At 51.8% G+C, this 21,824-nt stretch overlaps 1 protein-coding gene across 2 annotated transcripts; it reads right to left on the bottom strand.

Annotated features, from left to right (window-relative positions):
• Positions 1–285: 285 nt before the first annotated feature.
• Positions 286–20,658, bottom strand: IMPDH2 (inosine monophosphate dehydrogenase 2). 2 transcript variants are annotated; one of them, XM_067540981.1, is made up of 15 exons: positions 20,483–20,658; positions 19,865–19,913; positions 19,438–19,539; positions 18,763–18,837; positions 18,028–18,234; positions 16,270–16,357; positions 15,332–15,531; positions 8,192–8,282; positions 6,882–6,977; positions 4,973–5,044; positions 2,447–2,590; positions 1,557–1,701; positions 1,300–1,443; positions 838–921; positions 286–513 (listed from the first exon to the last, which is right to left on the bottom strand). In XM_067540981.1, the coding sequence occupies exons 1-15, from the start codon at positions 20,578–20,580 to the stop codon at positions 492–494; spliced, it is 1,617 nt and encodes a 538-aa protein (XP_067397082.1). In that variant the 5' UTR covers positions 20,581–20,658; the 3' UTR covers positions 286–491. The 2 variants fall into 2 exon arrangements, with proteins under 2 accessions (XP_067397082.1, XP_067397092.1); XM_067540991.1 differs by lacking the exon at positions 4,973–5,044.
• Between the last annotated feature and the right edge of the window lie 1,166 nt (positions 20,659–21,824).

The following is a 21,824-nucleotide window of genomic DNA, read 5'->3' as shown; positions in this document are numbered from 1 at the left end:
CCTCTGCCCCTCCCCTGCACCCTGCTAGCACTTACAGGCCTGCAGGCCCAGCTCGGGAATACCTTGCAGGCAGCATGCTGCAGCTGCCCTGCCCCATAGCCCTGGGGTGCTAGGTCAGTGTGGCAGGCTGCTGCAGGCCCCCACTTATTCCACATCCAGAGCCCAGTGCACTGCTCAGCACAGGAGCCTAGGGCTGTAGCACGGGAGGGAGGTGCTGCAGGTCTGAGCCCACCTCTCAGCTCCTGGCCCCAGCTGTGTTTTCATTCTAGGACTAAGACAAGGAGCCCCACGTCTTTTCTTTTATTGTGAAACGCAGCCGACACATGCAGGGGGCTGAGTGCCTCTGCCCCGGCCCCCTCTCTGGGGCGCACTGTGACTGTGTCTTCACAGGGAGGGGAACAGCTGCTGACCCGACGCCAGCAGCTGCTGCCAGGCTAATGGCACGTCTGTGAAAGGAGCAGCTCAGGTACATGGCAGGCAAGGACCCTCCTTCAGAAGAGGCGCTTTTCATATCTAGACAGACAGGAAAATTAGCCTGGGGCACATGCCCCACCCGGGTAGTGCCTGCCCCCTGCTAACGGAGGGGCACCCTGCCAGCAGCAGCTGCTGCTCTCACACAGCCCTAGATCCCCTGCCCCCTTCAGCAGCAGATCCCCACTCCCACTGCTATCATGGGTCAGCGCCAGCTGCTACTAACAGCAGGGATGCCACTACCTGCCTGGTGGAACAGCCAGGCTTGCTGCACACCAGGGGCATGCAGCCTGTGCTGCTCCATGCTGGGCCAGGCTCTGGCAGCAGACAGTGCTGGGCTGAGCCAGCCCCGGCTGGGGTACTTACGAATGGAGGCTGTGGACTCCTCCTTCCACTTGGGCAGAAGTCGTCCTCTTTTCAAATTTCAGTTCTCCCGAGTACATCATGGCTCTGCCAGGTAAAGCAGAGACAGGGTCACGCTCCACCCAGTCCCAGGCTAAAGGCCTTGGCCCTCAGGGCACCACAAGGAGCTGCAGGACTGCAAGAGGCTGCATACTCTTCAGTGGGGTGGGGAGACTGCCACCAATTGCAGCAGGGGAGGAACCAGGGTTTGCTACATGCATTCCCCTCCAACCCCCCATTTCCAGCAGGAGCAGAGGAGGGAGGCCAGCTCCAGCACCTCCCTCAGCAAGGCTGCAGGGGGGCAGCACCCTCTCCCTGGCATCACATTCAGCGTGTGCCGGCTGGGGCTGGGGACAGGAGCAGGGATGACGAGTGACCCCAGCAGGCTGCACTGAGGAGCAGCCAGGGCACACAGGGAAGTCTCACCTGACTTGGGTCAGACTCTTGGCACCGATGTCCTGACAAGAGTGCTGGATCCCAGCGATCAGGTACGGGATGAACTTGTGGATGGAACCTTTGTCTTGCACTGCACCAGAGACCCCCTGGGCCACTTTGATTTTGTCCGTCTCACTGTGGATGGTGGAAAACACAAACAAAGGCACATGAAACGAAGCAGAGCCTGGCAGGCTGAGCCAGTCACCACGGACTCAGGGACCTGCTGCCCCTACTGCCAGGTCTCCTACCTGAAGTAGCGGGTCTGGCTGCCCAAGTTCTTGTCCATGGCATCCAATGACCCCATTCCCCGGTATTTCTTCAGCCGAATTCCGTCCGAGAAGAAATATTCTCCAGGGGCTTCCGTGGTGGCAGCCAGGAGAGAGCCCATCATCACTGCAGTCAGCGAGATTAGCAACAGCTGTGAGCCAGTGGGGAGCAGAAGGGGGTGGCAGCAATGCTCACTGCAGAGCTGCAGCAGGGGAGCTTACACCACCGTAGGGACAGACAAGCCTAGTGAGAAGGGTTCAGCTGATCCTTTGTCTGATAAGATCAGACATGAGGAAGGGACAAGTCCGGACTCTCCACAGCACATGGACTTGAAGCAGCTGCTCTGAGAAGCTGGGGGGGGAGGGAAGGGGGGGTTGCAATCAGCCCTGAGACCTCTGGGCAAAATGGCCCAGACGACAAAGGAGTGAAGCTAGGTTTGCTGGGCACCACTGGCACTCGACCTGGAAGAAGCCTCCCACTAGTGCAGAGGGCAAGTGGCAGGATTACAGGGCAGAGCAGAGCTGCCTGGAGAAAGCTGGCATTGCCTGGCACCAGTAGGCACGTTTCAGTCACCGGTGCCCTATGCACAATGTACATTCACTTCTGAAAAGCAGCCCAGGCAATGTAAATACACCGGGAAGCTCCCACTCCTGCTCTGGTGCTGTTGGCACGGATACCGCAGGGCCTTCCAATGCCACTGCCCTGGTAGAGCCCCCGGGCAAGCACTGCATCGTATTTTGCTGTCAGTGGAAGCCCCACTCATCAGGTTGCTATTTCAATGGCAAAAGCAAATAATTGCAGAAAGGAGACACCCTTCTAAACACTCAAATCCTCCCAAGTCTCCCCCAGACCCCCTCAAATTCCTCCTCACCTGTGGAAGCACCCAGTGCAAGGGCCTTGGCAATGTGTCCCACGGTTTGGATCCCTCCATCTGCGATCACTGGGACCCCAAATCTCCTGGCGTATTCAGACACTTTGTATACTGCCGTGGCCTGGGGCCTGCCACATGCCAAGACTAGATCCAGGAAGAGAAAACGTGCACGTCAAGCACCAGGCGCTGCAGCAATCCCCCCTTGGTTAGAGGCCCTTCAGCTCAGTCACACACACTAAGGATGGAGATGCACTGATTCCCAATCTGCTTCTCCCCTGGAATAAGCCACAAGAGACTCAAGCATCCCCGGCCCCAAGTCCCAGAAGGCAGATGAATAGAGGCTATGAAGTAACTGCTGCCCCAATAGAGGGAAGCTTTTGCAGTGCTTACAGGATGAGCCAGAGACCTGGTGAAATCATAGACAGCAGCTAGTCAGTGCTCAGGGACGCTGATTCACTCCCCACCCAGCCAGAGTTCTAGTAAGATGGAGAAGGAAGCAGGGTCAGACCCAAGAAACCCAAATCCAACATACGATTACTGTGTTTTCAGCACTGCTGGTCACTGAAATGAGTGGATGTCCATGTGCTTTCACAGACTGTCTGGCAGGAAGAGGCAGCTGACTAAAAGGAGAGTGTTTCCCTTGATATGCAATGAAGGAAAAGGAAAGGCGCAGGGCGGATTGATGTGGGGTTAGAAATCCCCCCGGCAGAGCAGGGCGCCTCTGAAGTTTAGCTAGTGGGGGAGGGGGGCCTCATACAGGCTGGTCTCAGATTTACCGGCTCCTTAGCAACGACAGGCTTCTCACTGTACAAAGAACCATCTGAGGAGAAGCCGCTTGATGACGTGTTCAGGTACGTTTAACGGCCAAGTGCATGCAAATATGCTGCAACCTCCGCACCCCTCTGAGATCCTCCAACCACACAATCATTGGGAAGCCTTTCCTCCAATCACAATTAGTACAATGGCCCAGATGAGGTTATGGACATGCAAGATTAGTAGTTCAGGATGCAAACGTCATGTTTGATGCAGGGTTTCAGGCTGCCACCTGGGAGCAGCACCAAGAGTGCCAGCTCCTAGTAGAGAGTGGAGCTTTGCCAGAGATGGAGTTTTTACCAACTCATTTTTGCACTGGCTCTCACATTTCTCCCCCTCTGCTGCTGATCACCGGCAGCCCAGGTTGGGAGGTGAATTCCAGGTGGCACCAGTGAAAGAATCAACATTAATTGGACCCAGCCAGCCATGAAGAAGTGACTGCCAGCATTAACGTGAGTGCTGTTAGCATGAAAGAGGTGCTCTCAGGCGGTACTGCATTGCCAAAGACAAGAGTGAGGTACAGACTGCTGGAAGGGCACCATCTCCTCTGGGGAACAGCCCCTGATTTCAAAGAAACCACAGAGCCCCAGCCTATGGATCCCCTAGTCTCTGCCCAAGACGGCAGTTTACAGCTGTGTTATAAAGCAATCACTGAGCTCAGCCCTTTATAATTAACCTCCTGGCACAGGGCACACGGGACCATCACGATTGCATTTGGCTGCCCCAGCTCCCAGTGCCAAGACTTAAACAGGAGATGCCTGCATTCCAAGCGTAGGTGAAGTCTGTACATTCTGAACCCTGCTTTGGAAGCCTGCATCTCCTTTTTAACCTACATGCGAGGGTACATCCAAACAAGGAACCTCGGTCCCTTTGAAGTGCTTCATAGTTAGCAAAAAGGGCAAAGGCCAAGATTAATCTTGGCCACCTACTTGATCCCGTAACTTCATCAAAAAGTAGAGCTTGTGAGACGGGAGGGACACGGCCTCTGCCCTGACAGCGAGAAAAGCCCTTCCTCACACATGCCGAGCAGAATCGCTGGCAAAGTGCCTGGTTCTGGGACGTGCCTTCCAGGTTTGCCAGAGGGCGAAAGCCCGTTGAACTCCCATTCACATCGCATGGCGAGCTTTACACAAGGCAACATTAGCTAGTGTGCAACCTCTCCTATCATTGAGGCGAGCCCCGATTCAGAGCAGAATTGTAGGCTCTGGCTAGGCATCTTCCCCCACATTGAAGCCCCTGCTGCACCTTCCAGTTAGAGCAACGGTTCTCAATCTATTGATCACTGTGGGCCGCACATGCAGCGCTCTCTGCGTTATGCGGGCCACATCCACACTACATATATACTGCCTGTATGGCCCTGAGGAAGTCACATGGGCCACAGCTGTGTACTGACTGGGCCACAAGTGGCCCGCAGGCTGAGAACCGAGTTAGAGGATCAGCAGTGCCACTGAGTAAGCTCAATGAGGTTTTAATTGGGTTTTGGATTAAAGACACTGCTCAGCCCTAGTGGCCTTAATGAGGACACTTCAGAACCTGCTTTAGAAATCCAAGACTTCTCAGCATCAGTTTTCGGGTCAACAACCAGTATCCAAAGCCACAAAACCCCAAGTGCATCTACAGCTCAATTCTCAAACAAGCAGAGGGGCCAAGTGCAGCCAATCAGGGTCCTGCTTCAAGACAGAATTAAGGTTGAGAACAGGGCAAGTGACTTACTATAGGTGCCCGTGACAGAAGACGGGCACTTGGGGCTGTGGGACTTTAGTTCTGGAGGGATCTGTGGAGCAGCTAAACAAAACAAAAACACAATTTAGAAACAAACAGCAACAGCAGAATTAAAGGCCCCCCAGCAGTGACTTTACCAGGCAAAGCCTGGGGAACTGAGCCAGAGCTCTGAGTTCAGGGGTGCCTCTTAGTCCAATCCACTGAGCAGGAGGATGTCACGCTGAAGCCCACATCCAGGTGTGCACAGCCATGTCCTGGCACTCGGCATGTGCTCTCCCTGCTCCAATGACACTCCGGAAGCAATACATCTGATGCTGAAACTCTGGATCCTCAGACCACCGCCTGGCCTCCCTGGCACTGAGAGGGTTAAACAGGTCTGGGGAGCTAAGGATGGGCTGCTGGCCACACAATATCCACTGTGAGGTACAGATGTTCTGTCTCCGCTGCCCCCAGCCTGGCACCATGCCCTCTGTCCCACTGCTGCCAAGACAGGTACAGAGCTCCCAGAGTCCGGATGAATTAAACACATTGTAGCTTTGGAATCTGCCATAATTTGCTCTAGCTCTCCATAGATGAGAGCCAAAGGGAGAATGAAAAGAAGCAGGAAAGCGCTGTGCATATTCCCAGCAGAGCCCAGCCCAAGAATTGCTGGAGCAGTGGGTGGATTGGGTGGGTAAGGGCAGTTCCTAAATAGACCATTCTGTCAGAGAAGACACTGCAGTTTCCCCAGTGTAACATCTGGGATAGTCTCCAAGCAGCAGGTGCTCCCTTTACAGGCAGAGCAAGAACACAGATCCTAGGTACAGGGGCTGTCTCCACGGTGGTGTCACCCCTCCCCAGTGTCCTCAAAGGGCCCAAATGCTGCTGCTGGAATCCGCAGGAAGACCCTGCATGTGTAGGGCAAAGGGCTGCTTGTACCAGTCAGCTGCTTGTTTCAGGTCCATTACAGCAAGGGCAAGTGGTAAAGTACAACAGAGGGACTCTGCAGACAGAATGCACCAATGACGGTCCCTCACATGGCTTCCAAACCCCTGCTTCTGTTCGTTTTACTTAAAGCACTTTGAACTGTGACTTCCAGTTGCAGCTTTAAAGCCAGTCTTCATTCCAGGACATGCCCAGCAGCTCAGGCAAGGGCACAGCTCTCTCGTCTACTGAAACACCGCCTGGCACAGGATCCTGCTCCTGCTACTGCAGTAGCGACACTCAAACATCTCGTTTTAGGCTAGCAACTGCAAATTGGCACCAATCCAGCAGGCCAATACTTCCCATTAAACACACAAGGATCTTACTGTCAGCTGCAGCTGCCAAAGGGGAGGGCCATACAAACCACCCCGGGAGTTTTATCACTGTCCTCTCTACTGTCTTCCCACATATGCTGGGAAAATGGAAAACCCCTCTCTGCACCCGGTATCTGTACCCTCTGCCCTCTCCTTTGCCCTGCTCACTTAGATTAAGATCAGGCAGAGTGGCACTTTTACTCGCCCACACCCAACCGTGGAGCGAGTGTCTTTGGTTACAAACTGAACCAAAGCTGCCACATCTGCTCTACCTCAGTCTTACTCAGGCCCGAGAAAGGTCTCTTCTATTTCTGTGAACCCAAAGGGTTTAATCCTGTCTACTGCAACCAAGGAAGAGTTGCTAATGAAATAAAGCCCTGGAAGGAAGGAAACCAAACATCTCCTGCTAAACCTTTGCCACTACACAGGTGTAAAAGCCTATCCCAACTGCACTGGACCCGTGGCAGACAGGCTCCATTTCTTCCAATAAACCACCCCTAAAATAGCACCTAGAACATGAGGGCTGGGGTTCCCAGACTTATGGCAGGTTCTGAACATGAAGCTGGATGTTTAGTGGCTATTTCTGTTCTATCTATTGAGAAGATATTAAACATTTTCTTTACCTTCTTGCGTGATGCAGATGGAGCCACTGCCCATCCCGACCCTTAGAGCATCAACCCCTGCATCGATCAGATTCTTCGCCTGAGCAGCCGTCACCACTGAAGAAAACAAACAGATATGGTTTGTCAGTGAGAACCTCGTCTCCTTTCACCACAGCAGCCAACCAGCTGCCCTAAGCTTCCTGCAGAGGCTCTTCCTCCCAGAGCTGGCTTGGCAGTGAAAGGGTCCTCTGCACTTGCATAGAACCTTCCATCCCAGCATCTCAATGGGTTCCACAAACAGCATCACAGCCACCAGGCGACGCAGGGATGGGGAGTGCTCTCTTTCAAAGGCAGGCCAATTGTGTGCGTGTCAAGCACAGTCAGTTTAAAATCAACAATCTGGCACTAAAGGGCTGGTTTTCAACCAACTGACAAGCAAGCGTGTGCACATCTCTCTTCTGCTACTGTGCATGCAGGAGTCACTTAGCCATGGCATGTGCATGCTGAACCTGGGTGAAAATCAGGCCTTGATGTTTGACTGCTGTAGGAACAGACCCTATCAGCTTGGTGTGCAAGGACTTACACAGCCGACCCTCGGGGATGGGAGGGATTAGCTCAATGCCACACCTGGCCAGGGGTGTTAGCCTCATGCTGGGTCCCTCACAATATGGTTTATGTCCGAATACTAGTCTGGCTGTTTCCCCATGGCTGTTCTTCTCCACTGCTTCTTTCACTGGCATTGCACGGGATGCTGAATCCACCACTGTTCTTGATGTTAAACTGCATCCCCACCTAACCCAATGGTGGGGAGTCTGAGGTGCTGCAGACAGACTGCACATTGGCAGAGGAAGCATGAGACATGCTCAGGGCCAGACTGGGGACAAAAGGCTGGAGGAAGCAATATGGCATGTTACCGGCACAGTTGGTACCACAGATACAGACGAGGAAAAGAGTTAAACTCTGCTCTTCCAGAGTCCTATCGATGCTGCCATTTATTTTCCACACAAGGTAGGAGTTCTGTAAGAGCCAGACACCTGAAATTCTAGAAGGATTTCAAACCAATGTTACAGAGCCCAGAGGCAAAAGGGTCAATGCTGGAAACAAAAGAACAAACTACAGGGGACTGAATACACTGCATTAACCCTGAATGAGATGCTTTCACACAGCATGGAAGTGCCCTTCATGTGCTGAGGGGCTGTACCATATTCTAGAAATCTGACACAGTTCAAAGTCCCACTGGGCAGCTGACGATGCTCATTTAAAGCATGTCAATACATCTTTAATTACACCTGACAAGCAATCCAGATCTAGAAGCTAAAACAGTTGATTACCATTGCCTCCAATGACCTGTAGGTTATGGTATTTCTCCTTGATATACTTGATCATGTTGATCTGGAAAATGGAATTGCCTTGAGAGGAATCCTAGAAGAGAAAGAAAAAAAAAAAAATCAACCAGAGTTACAAAGGATTTTAAATTCAGCCCTTCAGCACATGTCTAACCAGTGATTAATTCACTTAAGCACTGAAAGACCCCACTGCCCAGGCTCAGAAGGCCAGGAAGACATGAGCCACAAGAGAAGACCACCACAAACTTCTCCTTACAGGACATTTCAGACTAATGAATGTAGGTCTGACAAGACAGACACTCCCAGAGACTAGAACAGCTCACGCTGAGGGCTAGGAGGAACATCTCGTAAGAGCTGGAGTCTTGAGAATTGTGTGTGTGTTTAGGCTTCATCACCACCTTGCCAAGACACAGCTGCATTGTGAATCCCATGACAAGATGAGGGCTGCCAATCTCCTCGAGTGAGGTCACTAATATTGTTGTGGAAAGAAAGGGTGTGTGGGGCAGAGGTGGTCAGTGCAAGCCCTCAGTGCTGGAGTGGCTGGCAGCCAGCCGCCTGTCTATTCCTCATCTGCCAAATCATAGAATCATCGAGTCCAACCCCTGCCCAAAGCAGGAGCTACCCCAACTAAATCATCCCAGCCAGGGCCTTGTCAAGCCAGGCCTCAAAAACCTCTAAGGATGGAGATTCCACCAGCTCCCTGGGTAACCCATTCCAGTGCTTCACCACCCTCCTAATGAGCCAGGTCCTCAGCCTTTTGTCGGGAAGTCTTACGTTTGTGGGATCAAGTGGAGGCGACTCATCTTCCTGGGCTCAAGAATGTATTAGTGAATTGCCTAAACAGATCCTTTTGCTCTCACCACGAATGTCACTCCACCTGGAGGTGGCTGACCGCATCTTCCAAAGGTGGTAAACTCCCCAAGTGGACCTCTACACAACCAAAGAGAACAGGGAGTGTGATCAATTCTGCTCCCTCTTGGGGCCGGGGGAAGCCTTTTTGACCAATGCTTTTCTCCTGTTGTGGTTGAGCGGTCTCATGGATGCTTTTCCCCCAATATCTCGAATACACAGAGTCCTTATGAAGATCAAGAGGGAAGAGACACAGGTCATCCTAGTACCCCCGGCATGGCTTTGGCAGCATTGGTTCAGGATGCTGTTGGAACTATTGGTGGCCTTTCTTTGGTTGCAGCCAGACCTCCTCTCCTAAGACCAGGGTTGGCTGCTCCATCTGAACCTGGCCTCCCAGCACCTGACAGCGTGGATGCTTCATGGTTGAGCAGGGAGAAGCATCACTGGCAGGAAACCTTCCACCAGGGCATCCTATCTGGCCAAGTGGAAGCGCTTCACCTGCTAGGGGGCTCACCAAAACATCTCGCTGACAAAATTGCCTATACAGGTGATCTTGGACTATCTGCTACACCTGAAACAGGAAGGTTTAGCCTTCTCGTCCATCAAGATAAACCTAGCAGCGACATCAGCTTTTCATTCTCCGATACAGGACAGAATGGTTTTCTTCCACTAAAAGGCAGCCAGATTCCTCAAAGGTCTAGAGAGGCTTTTTACGTTGCTGCAGGACCTGGTTCCCCAATGGGATCTGAACCTCGTCTTCTCCTGATTCATGGGGCCACCGTTTGAGCCTCTGGCTTCCTGCTCCCTCATGCACCTGTCTTGGAAGGTAGCATTCCTGGTGGCGATCACCTCTGCAAGGAGGGTCTCAGCGATCAAAGCTTTGGCTTCAGAGTCTCCATACAGTCTTATTTTTATTATTTCATCCTCACCCCGCATTCCTGCCGAAGATTGATATGAAAGTGGGAAACAACCAGGACATTTTTCTGCCAGTGTTCTGTCCAAAGCTTCACAGCACCAGTGAAGAGAAGTGTCTCCATTCTCTCGATGTCAGAAGGGCTCTGGCCTTCTACATCGACAGGACCAGGCCTTTCAGCCACTCTGTGTAGCCTTTCGTCACAATTGCCGACCAAATGAAAGTCTGTCCTGTGTCTTCCAAGCAAATCTCATCTTGGATCACGGCCTGCATTCGAGCTGGCTACAAGCAGACAGGGGTCACGCCCACAGCATCCCTGTCAGCTCACTCCACAAGGGCTCAGGCGTCTTCAGTGGCCTTCCTGGCCCAAACAGGACATCTGCAGAGCCGCAACATGGTCTTTGGTACATACCTTCACGTCCCACTATGCCATCACGCAACAAGCTCAGGACAATGCTGGGTTTGGCAGAGTGGTGTTGCAATCATGACATCCTTGAACTCCTGCCCGCCTCCAGAGGCACTGCTGGTAAGTCACCCAGTTCAGAATGGGCATGAGCGAGAACTCGAAGAATAAAAACAGTTACTTACCTTGTAAATGTTGTTCTTTGAGATGTGTTGCTCATGTCCATTCCACAACCCACTCTCTTTCCCCTCTGTCGGAGTTCCAGCAAGAAGGATCTGAGGGGTGGGGGCCTGGCAGCGCCCTAATTATACTGACGCATACATGCGCTGCTACAGAGGGCCCTAGAGCTGGCCCTGCAGATACCACTAGGGGAAACATTTCTGGCACACACCCCTAATTCAGAATGGACATGAGCAACACATCTCCAAGAACAACAGTTACGAGGTAAGTAACCATTCTTTCTCTGTAGCTTGCTTTCTGGAAACTGTTTTTTCTGTGCATTATACTGATTGTGCCTCATTCTCCTTAGACTTCTGCTGGATGTGTCTGGGGGACTGGAAGACCCATGGTAGCGAGTACTATGAATGCAGTCGGTACAAAGAGAATCCTGATATTGTAAACCAGAGTCAGCAAGCACAGGCCAGGGAGGCCCTTAAGAAGTACTTGTTCTATTTTGAGCGGGTAGGACACATCTCCTTGGCCAGAGCTGCTGTAGCCCTTTAATCCCAGTCCCTGCCTGATGCAAAGGTCATTGCCAGCAATGTCTGTGCAAGAAACGAAACTACACGAAAAAAGGAATCTGTACAGATGCAGTAGCTTCTGGAGCCCAGTTTAGGTCCTGTCTTTAGTTTCTCCAGGCTCAAAATTCTGCCCAGCAGATCCCAGCCACACTGTTGCCGTTTGCGTCAATGGAAAACAAAAGTTGTGCTTAATTGCTTCAGTTTCCTGATGTTGCAGAAAATCAGGGTTGCCTGCATTCTTCTGGTTTTACACAGCGGCGAGTACATTGGGATTATCATCCACAGTGAGGGCTCCTGGGTGCTACAATCATATAAATAACACAAAATAATTCTGACAGTGTCCCTCTGCAAGATGCTGCTCTGCTGTTGCATACAGGTGTCACCTGCACCTTTTTCCTCGCAGGACCAGGGAACTTTCCAAAGCTCCTCATGGAATGAATTTATAGGGACCAGGAAGAAACCAAGTCTCTGGTGTTGAAAACAAAACTCTTATCCTGGGGTTAATTAAATGTTACGGGGATACCTGTTGAGACAAGTTTAAAGAAAGGTTTTGGAATCTGTCACTAACCAATGTGACAGTCATAGCTCCTCCTTCCCTACAGCAGGTGTTAGCTAGGACTGGTCAAACTGTACCGGTCTAATGCCGCTTCTCTAGAAGAGAGCACTGTAGATCCAAGGTTTCCACCTTTCTGTGAGGTCAGCATGCACTCACTGCCTAATTCAGATACCAACAGCTGCTTATTCACAGCCTGAACTTAGTCTTAAAATAATATAATTCATAATCTTGGCTTTCCAGATCAAGGGACTCTGGGAAATGGCCACGTTTTACAATGTCGTCTCATAGCACACGTCAGCTTCCAGTAAACCCATGTTAAATGTTAATCTAATATTTTGGCAGAGACCCCTTAAGTGGGCAGTCCCCATGAGTTTACTCCCAGTCAGTCACCAGATGCTCTTGTGACCACAGGGCATTCCTACACAGGGGCTGGGTTTGCTCCCTGCTCCCATCTGCCTCTTGTAGTATATGCAACCCCCATGGGCTTGCAACTGGGGGAGGAGGGGTCTGCCTTGCTGTCCTCCTGCCCACAATATATCTTATCCCTCTGACTCCAGCCCCACCTGACTTCCTGTTTGCTGGAGCTTGTACCTACAGGTAGCAGCACTTTGGTCCCATGCTCTGTTTCCTTTACTCTTGCAGTGGGAGAACCACAATAAAAGCTTGCAGTTAGAGGCACAGACATACCAGCGAATTCAGGAGAAGATCCAGGAAAGGGTGATGAACCACCTGGGAACGTGGATAGACTGGCAGTACCTGCAGAATGCTGCAAAGCTGCTCGCGAAGGTGGGCATTTGTGTATCTCTATCCAAAGCGGAGAACTTACACACCAAACATTTTCATCTTAAGAGCATACTGAAAGGGAGGCGGTTCCGGGGTTATATCTGTAAGGGATATCATGCCCTGAGCCAGGAGCGTAAACCAGACAGTAACGCCTGGGGTTAGCAGGAGAATGCCTTTCTGAGCAGGTTATTCCATAATTGGTCATGACAGAGGTTTCCTGCCGCTTCCTCAGAAGCATCTGGTAATGGGCTCTGCTATACTGGACAGGTCTGGCAAGTCCTGTGTCATAGAATCATAGGGTTGGATGGGACCTCAGGAGGTCACATCTAGTCCAACCCCCTGCTCAGAGCAGGGCCAACCCCAACTAAATCATCCTAGCCAGGGCTTTGTCAAGCCACAGCTTAAAAACCTCTAAGGATGGAGATTCCACCAGCTCCCTGGGTAACCCATTCCAGTGCTTCACTACCCTCCTAGGGAAAAAGTTTTTCCTAATGTCCAACCTCAACCTCCCCCACTGAAACTTGAGACCATTGCTCCTTGTTCTGTCATCTGCCACCACTGAGAACAGCCTAGCCCCATCCTCCCTGGAACCCCCTTTCAGGTAGTTGAAGGCTGCTATCAAATCCCCCCTCATTCTTCTCTTCTGCAGACTAAACAAGCCTAGTTTCCTCAGCCTCTCCTCCTAAGTCTTGTGCTCCAGACCCCTCATCATTTTTGTTGCCCTCCTCTGGACTCTCTCCAACTTGTCCACATCCTTCCTGTAGTGGGGGCCCAAAACTGTACATAATACTCTAAATGCGGCCTCACCAATGCTGAATAGAGGGGAATAATCACTTCCCTTGATCTACTGGCAACACTCCTACTAATGCAGCCTAATGTGCTATTAGCCTTCTTGGCAACCAGGGCACACTGCTGACTCCTATCCAGCTTCTTGTCCACTGTAACCCCCAATGGTCCTATTCCACCCCCAAGAAAAGCATATATCCATGTTACAGTCTACACTAGTGAGGAAGGATGGTCCAGTGGTTAAAGCACTGGCCTGGGCTAGTGAATCAGGGTTCAATTCCTGTTCTTCCACAAACATCTTGGCACTTAACGTCACTATGTCGGTTTTCCATCCACAGAAGTGGAATAGCAGCATTGCCTGGCCACACAGGAGTCGTGAGGATAAAGACTATAAAGATTGTGAGGTGCTCAGATACTATGATGATGGGGGGACCACAGAAGTATCTAATATTTAATTCAAATAGACTCCAGAGATGTTCAAGGAAGACTATACCTAACTTCCATGCATGTGGTTTGGTTTAACTGTAGTTCATTTTACTCTAGGGGTGCAGCTATACTGCTATTACCCTGTAGTGCAGATGCAGGGCTTGTCTACACTTAAAATGCTGCAGCTGCACCACTCTAGCTCTTAAAGTGTGGACACTACCTACGCTGACAGGAGGGGTTCTCTCATCAGTGTGGGATAATCCACCTCCCCAAGAGGCAGCAGCTAGGCTGAAGGAAGAATTCTTCCATCAACCTAGCGCTCTCTACACTGGGACTCAGGTGGGCTTAACAATGCCACTCAGGTGTGGATTTTTTCCACACATCTGAGCAGCATAGTTAAATGAACCTAATTTTCTAGCGTAGCCCAGACCACAGCAACAGAATGGGTTTTTCTGTCCTCGTATGAGCTCTATTTCCCCACACAATGGCAGGCAGGTCAATGGAAGCATTATTCCTTCAGTCTAACTGCTGGGGATTAAGTTGGCATAGCTACGGTGCTCAGGGTGGGAGTTTTCACATCTCTGAACAGCAGACATGTTGACGTAAGTTTTAAGTGTACACCAGTCTGGACAGTGACCACACTTCGAAACAACCACGGAGCGACACACACAGATCTCCTTAGTAGCACAGAGGAACTGGATTAGCTGTTGAGGAGTTGTAAATGGAGCTCATCTGCATTACTCGCTACAGAGTCAGCATCACACGAGCCCCACCTCCCCAGCCACCTCAGGAGCTTAAAGCACTGCTCGACTCAAGCTAGAGATTGGTGTCTGTGGACAAGAGCCAAGTGAGGGGTAACATGCGTTATAACTCAAGCCACCTGTTTTGTGAAGACACACCTTAAGAGGACAGGGAAAGTTAGTCACCTTGTTCCCAGGGCTGCAGCAGGAGCAGTCCCTGTTTACGGAGATCACCCAGTAAGTGCCCCAGCCTCCCTCGTTAGAATGGGAGATAGAAGACACTTCTGAGTAACCCAGCCTGTTAAACAAGCATTCTTGCTAGAACACTGTATAATCACAATCTGTGAATACCTCTCATTCTCCTGCTAGACAGGCACTCAGACTAACCTAGTGACAGCAAAGGCGCATGCAAACGAGTGTTTACTGCTGGACCCGAATGATTACACATGTGGGGCTGACAGGACAGACTGCTGAGGACTCCCATGTTGGCCTCTCTGTTATTTGTTTTAAGAATCAAGTAATTAAAGGACAACACTGTTATTCACGGTTTAAGAAAAATGGCAAGGAGTCCAACACATGCACAGACGTTAGTCCTGTGACCAGTGACAGGTATCGAGTGAGTAGAGCGCCTTTGCAAGGATAGCCACCTAGCCTGAATTCACTACACTGAATGGCACAAATCACATGCTAGCAGATTAGTATCTACATCAGCACACATGCCATCATAATGCCCCGTCATGAACAGACTGGCCATTTAGACTAGAGTCTCATTCCTGCCCTAGCCCGGCAGGTCCAAGCTAGGCACATTGGCAGAAGGGGGCCATTCACAAAGTCCATGATGAAGCCATGCTATGTACAGGGATGCTAATCAAATTTTCAAAGTGTTTGAATTCACACGGTTAAAACAAAAACCAAACCCTGAAGCTCACCAACACCACGACATCCACCCCAGACTGCACTAGGAGATCCAGACGGTACTTGTCATCTTCATGGGTCCCAATGGCAGCACCACAGAGCAGTTGCTTCTTAGCATCTTTGGATGCCAGTGGGTAATCCCGGTTCTTCTTCAGATCCGTGCGGGCAATTATAGCGACCAGCTCATCCTCCTCATTAACAATTGGCAGCTTGCCTTGGGACAAATATAAACACACCATCATTACAGAGCCTCCCACAAGATGGACACCACACCAGACTGGCCCTCAGGGCATGGGCAGGAGTTCCCAGTTAGAGGAATCGACTCACTGGTGTGACTGGTAGCCTGACCAGGCCTTGCTTTTAAAAACCAGCATTCTCTCTGGTTCTCGTCCCAGCTGACATATGAGTAAGTCAGGAGGGTGGGGAAAGGACTCCGTATTCAGATCCTGGTCATGCTGCACAGCCTTTAATACTTCACAAAGGGCTCTTGTACTTGAGTCACTCCAGGCCCCACACAGAACTAAGCTGGTCACAAGCCTCTGAAACCAGATACTAGGAACTGGATACAAAATTAAAAGCTGTGGCCAAGTGCACTCTTGGCATGTACAGTTTTTCAGCATGCTGATTGGCCGGAACCTCTGAAGTTCTAAACAGACTCAGATGATGGTGAATGGTTTAATCTTTTGGGAGGTCTTCACACTCGTTTAGGGCTCTAGGACATGCCTGTCCTTACCATCCCCTTGTCCCCAAGGAAATCTGGAAGGAAGACCCCAAAGGACACCCTGGTATCAGTCTTTTAACTATCGGGGAAAATATTTGTGTTGAGAAACAAATTGAATGTGTGGAGATGAGTATGAGTGCATTTCCACACCCATGCATGTGTGTTCTCACGCCCTACACCCCTCCCTTACCCCATGCACTATGCCATGCACAGCACAGCTATTCACGTTACCTTTTTTGCTCCTCTGCAGAATTTCATTTGCTTCCTTTAACGTTACTCCTGCAGGTGCTACAACAAGATCATCCCGCTTTGTCATAATCTGATAGAAAAGAGGTTAAAAGGGAAACATCACCAACGAGAGTACCTTCCTGCTTGATTCAAGGCAGGGAACACAAACTGCCAAGTAGATATGCTTCAGTGGCCACTTGCTAGGAGTCAGAGGGTCCCAACTAAGTGCTACATACTGGAAAGGACGAGGGACCCTGTGATAGAGTGGAGCAGCCCATGGTGAGGAGTCCTCAGCTTGCAGTGCATACAAGCAGAGTCCACTCAGATCCACAGGGAACATGGCAGTGTTATCTCCATGGGTGGTATCTCCATAGTGCAGGTGGACCCAGTGAGATCACCCTGATAGAAGGAAGAACCTCACACTTTATTTGGGATTTCAGCAGCACAGACTCCCCTCAGATCAATTACAGAATCCAGACTGAAGTAACTTTTAGTAAGTTGGGAACCTAATTCCAGCACTCATTTGCCTGGTGTAATCACAGCTCTTTACTGTTCCTGGCAGAAACTCCACCAGTCACTGGGCTTGTTTTCAGGCAGCACTCCCTAGCATACTGGCTTTAGAAGTACTCTGCTTGGAAGTGCTTGATGCTGCAGGATAGGGTGAGGGATGCTGATCACTCGACGATTGCCTGCTCCGTTCATTCCCTCTAAAGCACATGGTGTTGGCCACTGTCGGAAGATGGGATACTGGGCTAGATGGACCATTGGTCTGACCCAGTATGACCATTTGGATGTTCTGAATGATTCAGCATCTTTGCAGGAACAAAAACCTCTTTTGTATCATTCCTAAAGTGTGACATTGTCAGTGTCTTTGGTTAGTAGCAGGAAATTTAAAATGGAGTTGGGACATGTGTGCAGTGCCAAACTGGGTCTATCTTTAGCTCACGCCGACCGAAGTCAGAAGGGCAGCACTGGCGGAGAAGCATTAAAGACTACCATATGCTGAAATCTGATGATACTGAAGATCTACAATTACAGAGCTACCACAACCCCTATGCAGTACCAGTAATAATTAAATTAGCACTGGAAGACTTACACAGTGGAGTGCATGCTGTAGATTGACATGAGGGAGCAATGGGGGGGAAAACATTCCTGTGAAAAGGAAAGTTGGTCAGTGAAGCTCTGTGAAAGTGCCAAGTGGGACTTTACTGAGCACAGGAGTTAGTCTGCACTGCCCGAGTCCCAACCAAACGGATTATATCTAGAGTCTGAAGAACACTAAGTGATTGGGGGCTTGAAGGCTCTGGCCTATGCATCACAACTATGTTACTGTCACTTTTCCAACAGCCAGGTCACTACGGGAAAGCAGCAGTAGCCAGCTGTAAATTAGATTCAATATAGAACCAAAAGAGAAATTATGGCTAAAGCCAATGGTGAATGTCTGCTGTAGGAGAAGCAAAAAGGATCATGGCCAGATTGTGCCAAATGATAACGCCGGGCCTGCAGTCACTGGAACACACTGGCAGTAGGCAAGAAAGCAGCTACAGAACGAGTCAGCAGGCAAAGAACCCATGGGTGAGCAGTTCAATTAAGCAACAAGAGTAATTTAAACCTGGAATAAAATGAAGTCAGGCCCCTGTCCCTGCCAGACTGGTGCAGTAACCTCATTCATGTATTGAGCCTTTGCCATCACCACATGCTGCAGCACTTCCTAACAACCCTCTCTCCCCCTCCAGGAGCATGGGCTCTCAACTAACGAACCTCACTGAGGGGCAACTCGTGCTCCTCCTCCTTCAGGAAGTCAATGTCTCGGGATGAGATGATCCCCACCAGCTTACTCCCCATCTTTCCATTGTCTGTGATAGGAATTCCACAGAACCCATGACGGGCTTTTGCTTCAAACACATCTTTCACTCTGTCCTGGGGGCTCAGCACCACTGGGTCTGTGATAAATCCCTGTTCGTATTTCTGAAACAAAGCACATTCAGAGAGCAGAGTAAACACCATGGATAGACTGAGCTGACACGTGACTGGCATTTAGCATTCCTCATGGCAAGAGAGTGGTGAAGGTCTATCACTCTCCAGTCCTACCAGCATGGGGAGTCATTCACACAAGCATTTGGGCTCTGACTGCAATAGCAAGGATGCTGCATTAGAGGATTTGTCAGATCCTTCACATCAGACAAGCCAAGCTCACTGACACTTTTCAAAACAGGCAGGTAGGGATTTAGCCCCCAGGTCCCGGCCAACATTCCCTCCCTAAGTAAAGCAGGTTATCATGTTGCTGTGGGACACAGCAAGAGTAGAAGAGCTGATGCATCCGCTGGCACTGATCACTGCTCTAAGATACTAAAATACAAGGGGAACTAGTGCCTGCCAGTGCTACTTTGTTAAAGCCTATGGTTTCTCAAACTGGAGTCAGACAGACCCCTTTGGCCATTTCGTGACGTGCCCAGTTGCTGCAGCTCCCGGCTTCCTGCTTTGGCTGTTCTTTACCTTAACTTTCCGTACTTCGTTGGCCTGGAATTCGGGTGTGCAGTTATGATGGATGAATCCAATCCCACCTGTGAGCTGAGAACACAGAGGCAGCTGTAAATCACTGCAACAATAGGAACCTTCAAATTTATTTGGTGATTTCAACAACCAAGTACAAACAGCAGACTACTACTGTCACACAGCACTGCTAATAGGGAGCTCAGCTACACCTGAGTGCCAGGATTTGTCCAAAGACATGACTTCCCTCCCACCCCAATGGCTGCTTATGGGATACCAGCATAAAGAGTTTATTCAGCCCTGAAACATGCTCCAATTTCATTTTAAGATGATTTAGCAGTGGATATTGTATGTTCCAAACTGTTTGTTTTCCCTCACAGAAAAAAGCGTAGGGACACAGCACCTGAGAGGTTACACTGTTAAGAGAACATATTGATGAAGCTCCAACATGCTGCTGAGAAATAAGAACCAACCCACTAACACCAAGACCAGTTTAAGGGGTCTGGAAAAGCAGCAGCTGGCAATAGTGAGTTGGTTTAACATTGAAGCACGTTATTTTAAACTGAAAGGAAGTTTAATACAGATGTCACCACTCTTGAGAGCCTGCACTAAAGTTATTCTTCAGTTTACAGTATTCACTTCTCCCACCTTCTAATGTTCTTGTCCATGGGCACTCACCGCCATTGCAATGGCCATACTGGCTTCTGTCACTGTGTCCATAGGGGAGGAAATCAAGGGAGTCTTTAAGGTTATCTTTTTAGTCAAAGCTGAAGTCAGGTCCTAAAAGAAGAAGAGGTTTGTTGTGATGACATGCAAGTTCATCCCAAAGCAACTCTACCTGGGCCTGTGAACCAGGGAAACCAGCATAGATTTTTACTTTATATTCCACACACCACTGCTTTACAACAAAGTGCTTTTCTTAGTTTCCATGATCTTCAAAGAGCCACAAATGTCTCCCGGAGTTTAGCGCTAAGAACTGCCAAGACAGTAAAAATACAGCTAGCTCTCTCCCTCTGTTGGCATACAGAAGAGCCTGTTAGCAAGGAACGGGGGGCAGAGAGCAGCACCCCACTCCAGATAATGCGAACTTCTCCGTTACACTCACCACTTGGTCTGCAGTGAAGTCAATATAGCCAGGCAGGATAAGGAAGTCACTAGAGAAGAAGGGGCGGAAAGAGAAAACCTGAAACCAACTGCATGTCAGTGGAATGCCCCGCACAGAAACCAGCCCCTGAAATCAGAGGTAGCCCTGCCTGTCCTGGGTTCTGCCACCGCCTCAGAAATGCTCGGCTACGGGGCAGAAAGGACGACCCAGCCCCAGGCCAGGCCAGGCCAGAGCTATTCGGCCCCCGAAGACCGGCCTGCACCGCCAGTGACCGTGACCGTGACCAGCGGCTGTCGGGCGGGCACGCGGCCGGGGCTCGCTCTGCTCCAGCCGGCGCGGCTCACGCGGGACAGGCCGGGCTGCCGAGCCGCCGCCGCTACTCGGGCTCGGCTCGGCTCCGCACAGCACAGCGCCCGAGGGCCCCGCCAGCCCCTGCCGCGGCAGTGCGGGCACCGCCGGGGGGAGCGCGACAGCGGCGGGGACAAGCCCGCCCCGCCGGGGACAACACGGCCGCCCAGCCCGCGGCAGGCTCGCTCCGGCGGGGACAGGCCGGTCAGCGTCACCCGCCCACGGACGGACGGACACCGACTCCCCCGGCCCTCGGCCCTCGCCCCTCACTTGTAGGTGAGCCCGTCCCCGCAGTGCAGCAGCTGCTGCGCCGTCAGCCCGTCGTCCGGCACGTAGCCGGTGCCGCCGCTGATGAGGTAATCGGCCATGGCGGCTGCTAACGACCTTAACGGCTCTAACGGCCGCCGCCGCCGGCTGCCCGCGTGGCCCAGAAGAAGGTGCCCGCCCGCGCGCCCCGGAGATAAACCCGCGCGCGGCCCCGGGCCCCGCCCCCTACGGGGGCCGAGCGCGGACACAAGCCGGACCCCAGCCGCTCCGAGCCCGAGCTCCTCCCCCGAGAGGCGGGCTCAGCCCCGCCCCCGCAAGCCGCCGTCCCCGCTCACCTCGGGGGAGGCCCGAGGCGGGGCGGGGCGAGCTCGGGCTGACTTCCCAGCCTAGGCGGATCCCCTGGGAGCCCCGCCCCGCCCCGCCCCGCCCCGGTGCTCGGCGCTGCAGGATCCAGCCGGCCCCGCAGCCCAGGCCCCCGGGGTGCGCCTCTCCTCGCAGGGCCGGGCCGGGCGGGACACGGGGGCGCTACTGACGCGCCCAGACCCGCGGCGGCAGCGGCACGGCTCCGACAAGGGTCCGACGGCGCCCCGCCCGGCTCTTCCAGCCGCACCTCCCCCCGCCTCCGGCCTAGAGCTCGGCACCTGCCCCGCCGCAAGCCCGCCCAGCCCAGCCCAGCCCGCCGGCGTGTCACGGACCGCGGCCAGCCGGGGAGACAGGAGCCGGGCCCACGTGGCGTTTAAAGAGCGCACAGCTGTGCGCGTCGGTCCGAGCCGCGCGCAGACGGCCGGGCAGCGGGGGGTGCGCACCCCCGGGGTTCATCAGGAAGATTAGGACATCCGGGACATGAATGGTACCTGGGTTTTCACGGCCAGGGCTGGGGGCAGCGCGCTCCCTGGGCCCAGCGCTTTTCGGCTTAACGCAGACGAGGGGCTCGCAGGGACCCGGCTGAGATGCTGAACCAAAACCGTTCTTTAAAATGCCGCCGGTGACCGAGCACAGCTCCGCCAAGGGTGATGCAGGAGTTCAGGCAGGCAGTAAGTGAACGGCTAACCCCACAGAGGCCATTTCGCATTACAACCAGCACCTCTCCCAGAGGGTGGGCAAATGTTGTACCAGGCTTGTAAAGCCGTGAGCAGGGATCCTGGGAAGGACAGCCTGGTCAAGTTTACATGTGTACCTGGAAACTTGGTTCAAGGGGTAATTAAAAGCAGAACAAACCACCTGAAACATCCTGAGATGGTCTAACCAGCATGATTTCTGCAGAGGAAAAGGATGGGTCAGTCAACTCTTAGAATTTGCTGTGGCCATATAGTCATGGCTAAAGGAGAACCACTTTATATAATTT

This window comes from Emydura macquarii, unplaced genomic scaffold (genome assembly GCF_026122565.2).
Source record: "Emydura macquarii macquarii isolate MOO-44397 ecotype Brisbane River unplaced genomic scaffold, CSIRO-AGI_Emac_v2 contig_71, whole genome shotgun sequence".
Classification (NCBI taxonomy): Eukaryota; Metazoa; Chordata; order Testudines; family Chelidae; genus Emydura; species Emydura macquarii.
This window is presented reverse-complemented; position numbering and strand designations above follow the sequence as displayed.